General features: G+C 35.0%; 1 protein-coding gene across 1 annotated transcript in view; it reads right to left on the bottom strand.

Annotated features, from left to right (window-relative positions):
- LOC101744043 (uncharacterized) overlaps positions 1–13,235 on the bottom strand; it is a 123,743-nt gene that overhangs the window by 100,985 nt on the left and 9,523 nt on the right. Inside the window, exon 2 of the mRNA XM_004931082.5 lies at positions 4,174–4,379. Coding sequence (XP_004931139.3) covers positions 4,174–4,341 — 168 coding nt within the window. The 5' untranslated portion in view covers positions 4,342–4,379. The remainder of the gene's footprint in view (positions 1–4,173; positions 4,380–13,235) is intronic.

The raw sequence follows: 13,235 nt of genomic DNA, 5'->3' as shown, positions 1-13,235 counted from the left end.
CTGCCGTCCCATTTTCCTGTCTGTTCCAGTCCCATAGTTAGAAGGATATAATAGAGGTAGTTGTGACTGTATTTCTCAAGGAGGCGTCATTTACGTTGTGATATGTACTGACTTCAGTGACCACTTAATACGAGGTGGTCCATGAGCTAACCTACCTGTATATAGCAATAAAAAAAAAGAAAAAAGTTGAAATAATCATTAGTTGATGGAAAAATCCAGTGACAAAATTTCACTTCCATATTATTTCATTCTCACCAAATAAATGTCTACATTATATTTCAATGTAATGTTCATATTCAACAAGCTACTCGGTATGTTAATGGGAGTCTAATGGTGGCACGGGGCTGCTTCGGTGGTCATAATATTAAATTACGATTTCAGTTTTGTTTTGTTCACTTTAAAAAAGACATTATGTTGTACGCGTATCGGCGCTACTAAGTTTTTTAAAATTAATGTTTTGAATGTTAAGTTAAATTGGAATATCGTGATAGCGTTTGTTCAATTTCAAGGACCAAAGGTATTATTCTGTTAACCTTGTTAAATGTTACTCGTTCTTTTGTTGAGTCCGCGCGGATAGGTAGGTACTGCCTACCTGCCTACTTCTGCCGTGAAGCAGTAATGCGTTTCGGTTTGAAGGGTATATAGGGCAGCAGTTGTAATTGTACTGAGATGTGATGAGAAGAAATGAAAATGATGAGTTGGTAAGAGAGTATTAACTATGAATGTGGAAGGATATAGAGGAAGAGGTAGACCTAAGAAAAAATGGATGGATTGCGTGAAAGACGATATGGGTAACAGGGGAGTGAGCGAAGAAATGGTATATGGTAGAAGAGTATGGAAGGAGAAAACATGTTGCGCCGACCCCAGGTGACTGGGAGAAGGGCAGGATAATGCTGATGATGTCTATGGGCTCCAGTAACCACTTAACACCAGGTGGGCCGTGAGCTCGTCTACTCATCGAAGCAATAAAAAAAAACATGTCTGCCTGGGTACCATACATACGTATATGGGTATGTATGCTACATACATACATGTACCTAACAATTACAATTACGGTACAATTTTCGCCTTTTCTTGTCAACTGACCTTTTCTTTAGAAGAAATTAGCGCGCTTTAATGTTATCAACAAAAAAAAAACAGGAAATACTTAATTTTCGATCTTTCTACAGGTCTATAAGAAAACAAAAAAGATGATGTAATGCATAAAATTAATACTTGAGATGCCAATGGATGATATGAATCAGGAGAGCCGAAAACTAAGCTCAGTGGTGTGGACTGGGAGAGATCTATGTCCAGCAGTGGATGACTGTGGGCTGATGATGATGATGATGCCAATGTGATCGGATTTCAATTATTAATGGAACACTAGTTTTAGTTGTCGCACAATTAAAGAGATTTCATAAACAAAATTATCAATATTGATATGCAAACTATGGAATTTCGTGTCGTTATTTTGGCGTTATATTTGTTATAATACAAAATTTATTTCGGATACTGATATCTTCTTTTTTTTTCTCCACCTTATCCCACTAGGTGGGGTCGGCACAGCTAATTTTTCTCTTCTATTCTCTTCTATCAGCCGTCATCTCAACACTCACTCCTCTCTCTCTCATATCTTCATTCACACAGTCCATCCATAACTTCATTGGTCGACCTCTTCCCCCTCTACCTTGCACTACCATTTCCATACATCTCCTAGTCACATGTATCTTCTCTCTACGCATCATATGTCCATACCACGTTAACCGTCCGGATTTCGGATACTGATATAGCATTAATTAGGCATTCGTTTCAAAGTTTTATCCATGTTGTAAAAATACAATAATTAACGCGTTTTTGTAAAAATTATCACTCGGAACGAATTAATTCTGCTTGTTTCGAATTGAACGGTGCTGCGACAGGAAAAGACGAATGACAGGATCGTCTTAAACAAATTCTCGGTCTTTTTTTTTTCAAAAACAACTTATCAATATACCATAAAGCACGTATTTGCCATATCCATAAAGTTCATAAACCAGTTCTAAGCCAAATATTACTGGTGAAGAAGTCGCATTAAAACAAAATTGGAAGACGATTCAATAAAAATCAGTCATACTAAATTGTATCTTATAAGAAGTGAAATAAGTTTGAGGTTTCAAAAAACATTTTTTAGCGTAAAATGAGCACAAGCCGTTACGTATGTCACCAGACGATATTGTCTAGTGGATTGACCACTTACCTTTGACCGTGGAAAATGGTTAACGAGTTTCGAAAAAAAAAATGTATTCAGTATGGCGGACGCGCGTTTATAGTTCGTTGACCTTTCTTAATTGCTTTAGTTTGACAAAATCCATCAATAAACTTTGAAAGTAGAAAAAATAGATTGATTTAAAAGAATTTATGTTTGTGTGTACACTGATATTTATTATTTAATGAAATGTCGCTCGGAATAAAAGCGTGATGTGCAATACCAAAAAAATATCCGTAACTAACTGAACACGACCCGTTTTGCTAATAGCAATTATACTCCTAGATTTTTTTCGCAATTTATGATTTTGAAAGCAAAACAATATAACACACGTATCTATCTGTTCGTGTCACAAACGGAAAAATGTGATTACGATCGTTGCATTATACATTTACATCATACTAACCCAGTAGCAACCCAAACAGACAACATTCTAAAAATATCAAACACCTAATTAAATTAACCAATTCAATCTCACAGAATAGTGCTTTAACAACAAAGCTGATGCTAAGTTGTACATAATAATATTAAATTTTGCTTTAACTCTGAGATCCAATACCACCCGTCTAACTGACAATCTATCGCGACACATTGTTTGCCTTTAGTGGGACCAGTTTTCGAAAGACATATTTTGATCTCAACTTCAACTTACAACGTCAAATAAGATAGCTATATTTGTCTACTTAAAAACAAATAAAAGTGGCATATTTGCAATGGTATAGTAATTAGTTTTTTTCAAAGTTTTTTTTTGCCTTATTGTTACTTTAGTTCTGGTTTAATTTTATCTTTTGATTCGTTCCTCTCAAATATTTATATAATCGAATATTAGGTATTATTTACATAAAATAAATAATACAAATACATAATATACTTTAAGAGAAGAGATCGTTCTTAGCGATAAGACCGCCTTTTGTACTTTTTTTGTATTAAATGTTTTGCATTTTTATTTATTTTGTGTACAATAAAGCACACTCGCTCTTTCTCTCTATAACGATAAAAATAATAACGAATACGTAATCAGCTAGTTGACGGATATTTTATTAATGTCTCATACCAAAGCTGTCGGTGAAGGCCATTAACGTAAAAAACTTAATGAAATAAATCTACTATCTACTACTGCTAGTCAATTAGTTTTTATTCGAAAAGATGCGATTTAAATTAATTGCATCAGCGCACCATTTCATACAAAGACGTCAAAGCACAAAGGCTCAACATCCATACTCTAAAATAGAGCCAATTTCAATAACTGAACCATAATAATTCAGAGTATCAACAGTTCACAGCTTGACTTTTAATAAAAATATTTATTTATTCATTAGGTAAATAATCTTCGGCTCGTATCGAAAACTATCTTACCACTAACGAGAATCTTTTTATGACGTAATAAGATAAAAATCACAAGGCTAGCTCATCAGGCTCAATTTTACGGTTATAAAATTAAATATGAACGCCCACGCTAGGTAGTCTCGACGTAACTAGTACCTAAAAAAGTTTTTAATAATCAGGTAGTCGTTAAAACGATAATAAAAACGCAATTAAAATATCAAGTACACACAAGACTTGTCTGTACGTTTCTAGCCGTATAAATCTAAAAACAGGTGCTTATTAAATGCGATTTCAAAGTATCAGAATAGATTTGTCTTGCTTACGAAACTAAAGTAATGTCAATGTTGCTTGTTGGCGTGCTGATACATGGAATATATAAAAAAATAGAAATAGGGTTAGTAATCCAGCGCCGCGTAAATTTTTAAGTAAACCGGATTTTAGGTGTTAGCGAAGATTATAAAAATTTTTATTTGACGAAATGCACGACTTAATCAACTAAGAGTCTATTTTTGATTGAAGTTTTTCGACATATTGTATTAGGAAATTCAATAATTTAAATACATTTTTAAACGTACTGTTAAAGAGGTAACGATGATTAAAGCACAAGAACAACGACTGACCTGCACTGCACTATTGAGGAAACAGTTGTTCTGCCCTGGAGCATTCCAGAGACCTTTGGTCGTGTGAAAGATCCCGGAATCCCTGGAACCATCTCTGGAGTGTTGAACGCGCAGTTCACCCTCCCTCGCATAGGGGTCGTGAGCCGAAGACGCCATAGTCGCCGCCATCACTGCATCACGTCATTATAGTACCCACTTACAAAAACCTGAGAAAGAAAGAAAAGCTTTCAGAGTTTTGAAGAATTAATAAATGATGACAAGCTGCTATTAAAGTGTAGGGACCACAAATGTCCCAATAGCAACTAACAATTATATGTATGTGTTAACGGTAATTATAATACAATGATGATACGTCAGTCTCGAGATTGTCGGGCTGTCGATAGCACGATAGGTTGTAATCCCAATATACCTAAGTTAGTCAATTAGCTGAACACATGTCTTATTAATCCTTGCCCGATATAAAGACTCAACAAAAGTATTCGTTCGAATATTTCCCCAGTGGCCGTTAGAGATTTTTACTTTGCATGCAAATGAATTTAAGAATCGTCTGGAGTGCAGTAGTTACCGGAGCCCAGATATATCATAGCGCAAACGCCGCTGTCAACCTTGAGACTTCAGATAATCATCACAATTGAATCTTAAGATCAGGATTGGCTCATAGTCGAAACAGAAACGGCAAACCAGTTCGTGTTTTTCAAAATCTCGTGCTATTTTTATTTTATACTGATGTTACACTTGTCTCCTTTTTATGATCTCATCGACAATCTCAAGCAAGCTTCATAATTTCTATCCCCAACTTCTACACTCACATCAATGTGTTTTAAGACATAGTGATGGCCACGTTATCGACTTCAATAAACTCTAATCCTCGAGCGCTGTTACATGTCCCTAATTAATTATGACCGAAAGAAGTCCTAAAGGATAATCAAAAGATACATTTAGTTCTTAGCATTGCTGATGCCAATGAGCGGGAGTACCACATAATACCCGATACCACGAGTATTAAAAGCGTTTAAATCGACCAAAATTCGTTATGATTAATACCCGTGATTAAGCCCCATTCTACTCGTGCCAAGAATAAGAATCGGTATTTTTTTATTATTTTGGAATTAGCAAGATTAATTTTGAAATAAAGGTATCATAACGTGTCATTATCTATATCCATTAGAAAATAAAATCTTATGTAATGACTGAATCATCCCGATTTGACTGAAATTTCATTAAAGACGATTTTAATGATTTAAATATGCGCTTAAATAAAATAAAGCGCTTGAGGTTTTGATTCCAAACTAATAATCTACAAAATCTACAATAAACATATGCCCGTATTGAGACATTGCTTAAAGCGAAATTGCTTGGTAAAAAAAAAACGAAAATGTACTAATATAAATCTTCACGTTAATTTCCACATTCTAACTCATTTACAAGTCAATATTTTGATGGCATTAAAAATTGTAAATCTACTTTTCTGGATAAAGCCGTGATACCCGAAAAAACGGAAACTTCAAATTATTATTTTTAGAGTAATGTATAGTATAATTAAATCTGCAAAAGAAAATTGAATACGTTCACACAGAATACACCGATTGTGTGCCAACACGCTCCGATTTCACATTATAATTGTTACAATGGGGCTAATGAGAGAAGTTTTCATACTAATACCACAATGCCTTATTAACTTTACACTTAAAAGTTACAAGCTAGACCGCGTTCAGAATAATGTAAATGACGCCGATGACGACCGGATTTTAGATACCGTTGTATCATTTAATCTATACGAAAAGGAACCGGATAGTTCTTAGTCTCTGATGTTACAACTTTGCAAAATTATCTGAATGCAACTTAATACTTAACTTAAACGATACACGGTAATAATGTAGCATCTGGAGCCAAAATAAACGGAGAACTAACATACATATTATTGTTATTTTTGAATTTTTCTATTCTATTTAGTAATTTAGAATTACGCGAAAATAGTGTTTGAGTCTAATATGTACATTTTTACGTAATTGACAAAAACTGATTTTCAGATTTTTTCTTATTGTTTTTCAGTTGACTACTGCTGATGTCAACAACACGGAGAAGCTTATAACATAAAACATACAACACCGGCGATGCAAATAAACAAATACATTATTATTTCGCGATGGTCACAGCGAAACATCTCCGAGTTTTACGTATAATATGCCAATGTTATTGACCTAACCATGATTTTAAAATAAGCTACAGCAAACTACCTAATTAATCAGCGTCTAATTTTAAAAATAATGGCCATTTCGACAATATGTCTATTTTCAGCGGCCGAACATCATCTATAGCAAATAGGAACATAGATAAAATTTGCCTCTATTTGCCTGAAGAAGCTTCTTATTAATGACATTAAATGCATCGATGTAGCTCAAGTAATTAACTAATTCCTTTCACTGTTCAACTGCCATTGTTAGTACCACGACCAATGACAATAGCTTGTTATATCCACGAAATTGTTGTTGAAATCTGGTGAGTTTTGTCTTCGCTCCGTACAATGGCTATTATGAATTGTTTCAAATTATAAACATTCGGTCGGTTTACAGAAACTGTACTGTGAAATATCTATATTTTTTATGATAAACTAATTAAAACCTGCCAAAACATGAACTCAGTAACGAAGGAGTGTGTAATTATTCTAAGCGAAGGAGTAATGCGCAAATACGAACGGGCAAAGTTAAATTAATTTTGTGTGTTAGAATATAAAATGTGTATGAGAATTCTATTTGTAATGAGAACGGGAGGATGTTACTGGCCTCTGAAAGTATTGTTTAGGTTTCATTCAAAACAAAATTATTAAAATCTATAGTCATGGAAATTTTCTTAGCACAATAAATATACCTACATTTTATTTGACAGCTTTCCAATAAAATTTTTATTCGTCAATTCCACCATTTTATATTATGTTATTCTAATTATACACCATTATTTTATAACTAGTACAAAAATTTTAAGGACATATTAGGGAAGACATTATTATCATATATGTGACGGAAAAACTTCATAATACCTTTAAATAGCAAAGTTATTATCATTTGTTTATTGTAAAAAATCCCACTGAAATCATGGACATATTACCTATAATCCATTCATTAGTTCATTGAACTCCATTGATGGTATTCCATCCTACTCATTCGCATTCGTACTGTCGCACTTGTGACGTAGATGGCCTTAGACAATAAAATGAAACAAAAGAACATGTGATGTAGTTACCTACTTTATTTAATTTTCTAAATTCTAACCTCTCCTTCATATTCATCCGGGCTTAGGACCGGCAAAATTATGTACCTTTCTAAAATTAATTAAATACGTATGTGATTAGAAAACAATAAACAAATATTACAATAAAATAAGGTATTCTGTACTAAAAGAAAAGAGAAATTTGGGCATATTTATGAAATTAGAATCAGGTGATATTTACAATAATTATTTACATAGGTATTATTTACTAAACTTACAAGTATTTCAATTGTCCTTCGAAATATCCGCCACTATTGTTAATACACAGACGGGCTCGTTTCATTAAATTGTTTTTAACGAGAAAAGTACGCTTCTCTGTCTTTTCACTTCATGAGTAGCGTCCAGGTATGCGCTGTTTTAATCATTCGAGCCTAATTCGCTCACTTCTGTGCACACGTCTCTTAATTTCACTCCACAAAAAGAATTCCATGGGCGTTAATTCTTGAGATTTCCTGTAGTGATACGGATGTAATCCAGCCTTATTAATAATCTTCTAGGCACAGGACTGGCTGATGTTAAACCGTCGATCAGCGTCATTTGTACTCCGTCGGGGATTCTCTTGAAAATACGCTAGTACATCGTCGTACAGATTTTGTGACAACGCTGGTCTTCCTCATTCTTGACGTACGTAGGTGACCGTGCGTGGAATGAACCGTGATCTAGTAAACGCTGGTAAGCATTTACCACGGTTCGCACATTTGGCTGTCGAGCGTTTGGGTGTCTTCCCTGTACATACGTACAGCTGCACTCGCGTTTTCTCCACTCAAAAAGTACGCACGAAGCATAGCTACATACTCCCGTGATGTGAACTGATAAGCCATCGCGTCAGGGAAAACTTAAACAAACAACTGTTGCAACGAAAAAAAGCATGCGCACACTTCCGATAACAATTTAGCACTGTTTTTTGTCATTGTTGCGTCGGGGCGCGGCGCGGGCGCAGAGGGACAAGGGGTGGTTGGTGGGCTTCGACTTGAGTTTCCCGGAATTTATCAATGGAGCAGCGCCCCGTAGGTACCCAAACCCCGCCGCACGTACCTACTATCGGTCATTGATTGATTTTTTTATAATTATTTAGCATTTACCAGTTATTACGTATTTTTGTGGACAGTTTTGAGACTTAGTGTTTTTTATTTTTTAACTACACAAATATGATTAGTTAAAGATACTTAGAGCCCAGTTAAATTTTTTGTACTAATTAAAAAATAGGGGTGTATAATGGTTTTACTTAAATGGCGTAAAGAATGTAAGAACGAAATCATAATAAAAAAAAAGGTAACAAACTAACACTATTTGTCCCTGCGGCTACTACAAGGGATAATGAGAGATGACATGTTCACATTCTTTAGGGGAATCACTTTCATTACACACACGCTACAAACATTAACAATTTTTGTCCATTTTTATGTAAAAATATAAAAAGTGTTGGTGTAATAGATACTTCACAAAAATGTATCAACATTTTTTTTTAGTTCTGCTTGTTTCGTAAGGCTATTTTTTGTAGGGTTGTCAAAGTACGTAAATTTATGAAAATCCGCTTATTTTTGAAAAAAGTGTCCTTACTTAACATTTTCAACAGATTCTTAATGACTACAAATTCTTAATCAATCGAAAATAAACTAGATATTTAGTCTTCATCGTACGTTATGGTAGACAACGACTCAGCTGTACCCCTGGCATTGCCCATGACGATAACTACTTACCATCAGGTGGGCCGTATGCATGCGTAGGCAGATGCCTACAAAGGCAATAAAGACCCTACTTATCAATCTTAAAGAAAATTACGCTCTCTTACAGCAAAGATTCCTTATGGATTGTAAAAAGAAAATATAGGGAAGAACAGTCAATGTTGCAAAAGTATATTCGTTTTTGTCTTAATTCCGCTTTCGAATAAAAAGCAATCAATGCTTCTAATCACGTTCTAACAACTTGCAAGCGTCCCGCTGAGCTTCAACGTGCAACGAGAAAAGAGTGACCACGGCGCGGCGCCTCGACTAGACGTTCATTTATCAACTATAGCGACTTCAATTAGCTTAATATGTAGTAGTAGTATTCTTGTATTTGTTATTCGATTTTGTTATCTAATAAATTTTTTTTTACTTTTTGTCCTTCTTAACTTAAACTATTATCTTAGAAGCTTTCAATGATTCTTTCAATTATTAACATTAATCAACGAAAATGATTATTTCAATTACTCTGACAGATTAGCAAAAGGTGAGCCCTTTTTGCCGCACGTTACGTTATATTTAAATTTTAGAAAACATTTTAATATCCAACTGTGTCTCATGTGACAGGGTGGTCACGGAAGCCCATAGATATCGCCAATTCTAAGGATAAAATCATGACGCTACTTCGGAGTATAGTGAAATTTGGCCCATATGTATGAAACATTGGACCTTATGATTTAAAGGGCACTTAGACATACATAGTACACACAGTTTAAATCTGTACCGAATTGTCGTAATATTTTTTCGTTAATTATTTTTTTGTTGAATAACATCTAATTTAAACAAATCTTCTATCTTCTTCTTCTAAATATATAAAAATAGATTGCTGTTCGTTAGTCTCGCTAAAACTCGAGAACGGCTGGACCGATTTGGCTAATTTTGGTCTTGAATGATTTGTGGAAGTCCAGAGAAGGTTTAAAAGGTAGATAAATATGAAATGCTCGGAATTAAATAAAAATAATAATGTTGTTTTTCCTTTGATGTCCCCCCCATCGGACGGATTCCTTTTGTTTGTTTTAAGTATATTTTATACAAAAGTTTAGGTCTTTTATTTATCGATTGAGGCACTACGAAGTCTGCCGGTTCAACTAGTAATTAATAAAAGATGATTACATTTGAAACTAAATAACATTGTTAACTTAAAAAAAAGTTAAAAGTTTAGTTTAAGCCGACTAACTCACATAACGTATAATACCTATATAATTTATGGTCACCACGAAAATGAAGTTCACAGAATATCTTAGCTCGGTTAAGAGTGGAAGTTTTTGTTTTGTCTTTGAAATGCATTAATTAGCGTGGTAGCCCTAGTTTCGAGTGCCCTGCACGTGCAACTCGCAGGAGCAGTGACCATGGCGCTGTAGTGCCGTTTATGCCGTCTTCCGTATACCTATACGTCCGTATACGTAAGTATTTTAGTATGAATGCAACAAGATGATTTACCAAACAAAATAGATATAAGCTATTCTATAATAGACTTTATATTATAATAAGACGTGACCAACTCGATTTAAGCAAGCATTACTATATTTTGTTGTAATTTTTTCTCCTCGATATAAACAAACTACAGGTATAGTAACCGGCAAACTTCTTGAGCAAATGACCTTGACTGCGCAGAACCGAATTTTAGATCACTTTGGTGGTGAGGGTGAGGCGCGACGGCAGGGGAAATCCTATCGAGCGCGTTATTGGTAGATCAGTCGAACCTTGCGTCCCGCACCGCGCCCTCTTTCCGCTTGCTCCCAAAAGTACGCTTGCGTACAGTAAAAAGTCTATCGTTATTAATTGTTACGTTATTTGTATTATTTGCTTGTTGACTTTGTTGCCATTGCTATATGTTGAGTGTTTGTTGATTTTTTATAAAAAATACACTATGCCGCGACAAACTGGTGTAGTATTCAAAAGAAAGGGTAGAAAAATTGTTTACGACGTATATTGCTTCATTATAAAACAGGGGAAGAATGATATGGAAAAAGTAAAACAGACTTCGGAAGCAAGAAAAACATCAGTGAGTACTGTTAAGTGCATTATTAACGAAGCTAAAGGCTCTCGCCGTGTTTCGGACTCCGGGTAAGAAAAGATCAGGGAAGAAGAAAGTTACCAGAATGGATAGTTTCGTTCAATCTGTAATAAAAAGATGTAATCATAATAACTACAATTTAAAGAAGATATAAATTTTAATGGCTCGGAATGAAGCTTACGACGAATTATGAAAGAGTTAGGCTTCAGATGGAAAAAAAAACCAGAAAGTAATCGGAAGCTGGTAATTGAAAAAAGTAACATACGATTACTACGAATCGAATATCTTCAAAAAATAATTAATTATAGACAAAAAAGAAGACCGAATCGACCGAGTTGTAAACTACACCGATGAGCCCTATGTCGACTCATCACGATGATAGCGACTCGGGTGATGAAAACAGTGATGATGATGATGGTCAAGATTATGATAACGAAAAAAAAATTACAAATACCAGCTTCGCTTCAACTGAACGAAGACCTGGCAATAGCTCTAGTTTTGACTTAATAGAAGGAATATCTATTTTACCCCAAGATTAAATTATTACAATTATTAACCTATATTTTTTGTTGATGTTCTAATAAATATATAAATAAATACATAATATGTTGATTTTAATAATTTAATAGCATTATGACGCAGAGTAAATAATGTTTTTGCACGTGAGTGTACCATGCGCAAACTTACCCCCACTACGTCGACAAATGCTCAAGAAGTTTGCCGGCTATTATAACCCTCCCTCCTTTAGCACGGTAGATGTGCTCCTAATGCGCGTGCAATTTGGTACACGTGATAGAAGTGTAACTTCTTTTGCGGTGTGTAGTATTATGGTTTTCTTCATTTTTCATCCTTAAATCAAATTTCTCTTCTGTCCTTTCCGAAGCCGTGTTGAAGAATACCACGTCATAGGAGGGTTCCTTGTAATCAATCTAACAATGCTTGAAAGCATACTGTAAACGTACAACGAGCACTCAGTCAACAGTAAACGGCTTAAAAGAGTTTGATAACAAATATGAATCCCTCGTGTACTTTCCCTAGAAGCTTTCATAAATATTTTACGTAATGTTGTTAGTTTAGTTCAAAATGAGGTTACCGAGGAACGATTACGGAACTACAAATTCACACTTTTATTTACGGATGCAGTTACACGGAATGGATCGTGATTACGGAATCATCAGAATGTTTGTTTGTGATTCAAATACTTTTCGAATTTAAACTGAACATACGAGTGCATTTTTAGTTGAGATATCTGCCGGATTTTAATCAGAGCAATGCACAGATTGACACAAAACATATTTCGCTCTATTATAAAAAAAAGGGCGAATATTCCTTTTACGTTTTATACGTTTTATAAACGTTGAGAGCCTATTCCAAATTCTCGCGTACCGGTAGGTAAGCTCAAGCGCTCAACCTGAGTTTGTTTGCTAATAATGGCGGTAACAAGAGCAGTACTTCGAAAAATTTACTACCGGACCGGAATTGCCACCGAGTAACTCACTGGGCCAGCACGTCGAACTCTTCGTAGTAATCGATGAGTTCGGCAAAGACGGTTACTGATGCTTGGAATACCTTAAAGCACCGAGAGTGGAAACGTTTGGGGCGACGCGGCGACGGCGGCTTTGCGTTATCCCGTCGCCTGGGTCGTTCATATACTTAGCGGCGTTCACGATAAGAGGCTTATCGTGTCGCGTCGCTTTTTCAGAGTAACGTAATCTGCCTACCATCCAGTACCAATAATTTATTTTAATGACGTATTTTGAGCCCGATCGAGTAAATACTAACATGGTGTGTATAGCAGTCATGATGCAATCATGCGCTCCTGCGTAAAGAATTTGACAGTCCTAATATATTATAATGCAATTGACTCTTCAGGCCTATCACATATGTACCTACTCAATGTAAATTAGAAAAAACAATCGTTAAAGCGGACCTTTTTACCTATACATATCTTGGATTGTACTTAGATAGAAAAATCTTCATCCCGTGGTCCATTAACTTCATCTATGTGCAACACATTCTTTTATATGATACCATATAGTACCATTATATTTTTA

The sequence above is a fragment of the Bombyx mori genome, chromosome 9 (genome assembly GCF_030269925.1).
Source record: "Bombyx mori chromosome 9, ASM3026992v2".
NCBI classification, from domain to species: domain Eukaryota; kingdom Metazoa; phylum Arthropoda; class Insecta; order Lepidoptera; family Bombycidae; genus Bombyx; species Bombyx mori.
Note: the sequence above shows the minus strand (reverse complement) of the source record. Positions and strands in the feature narration are given on the sequence as shown.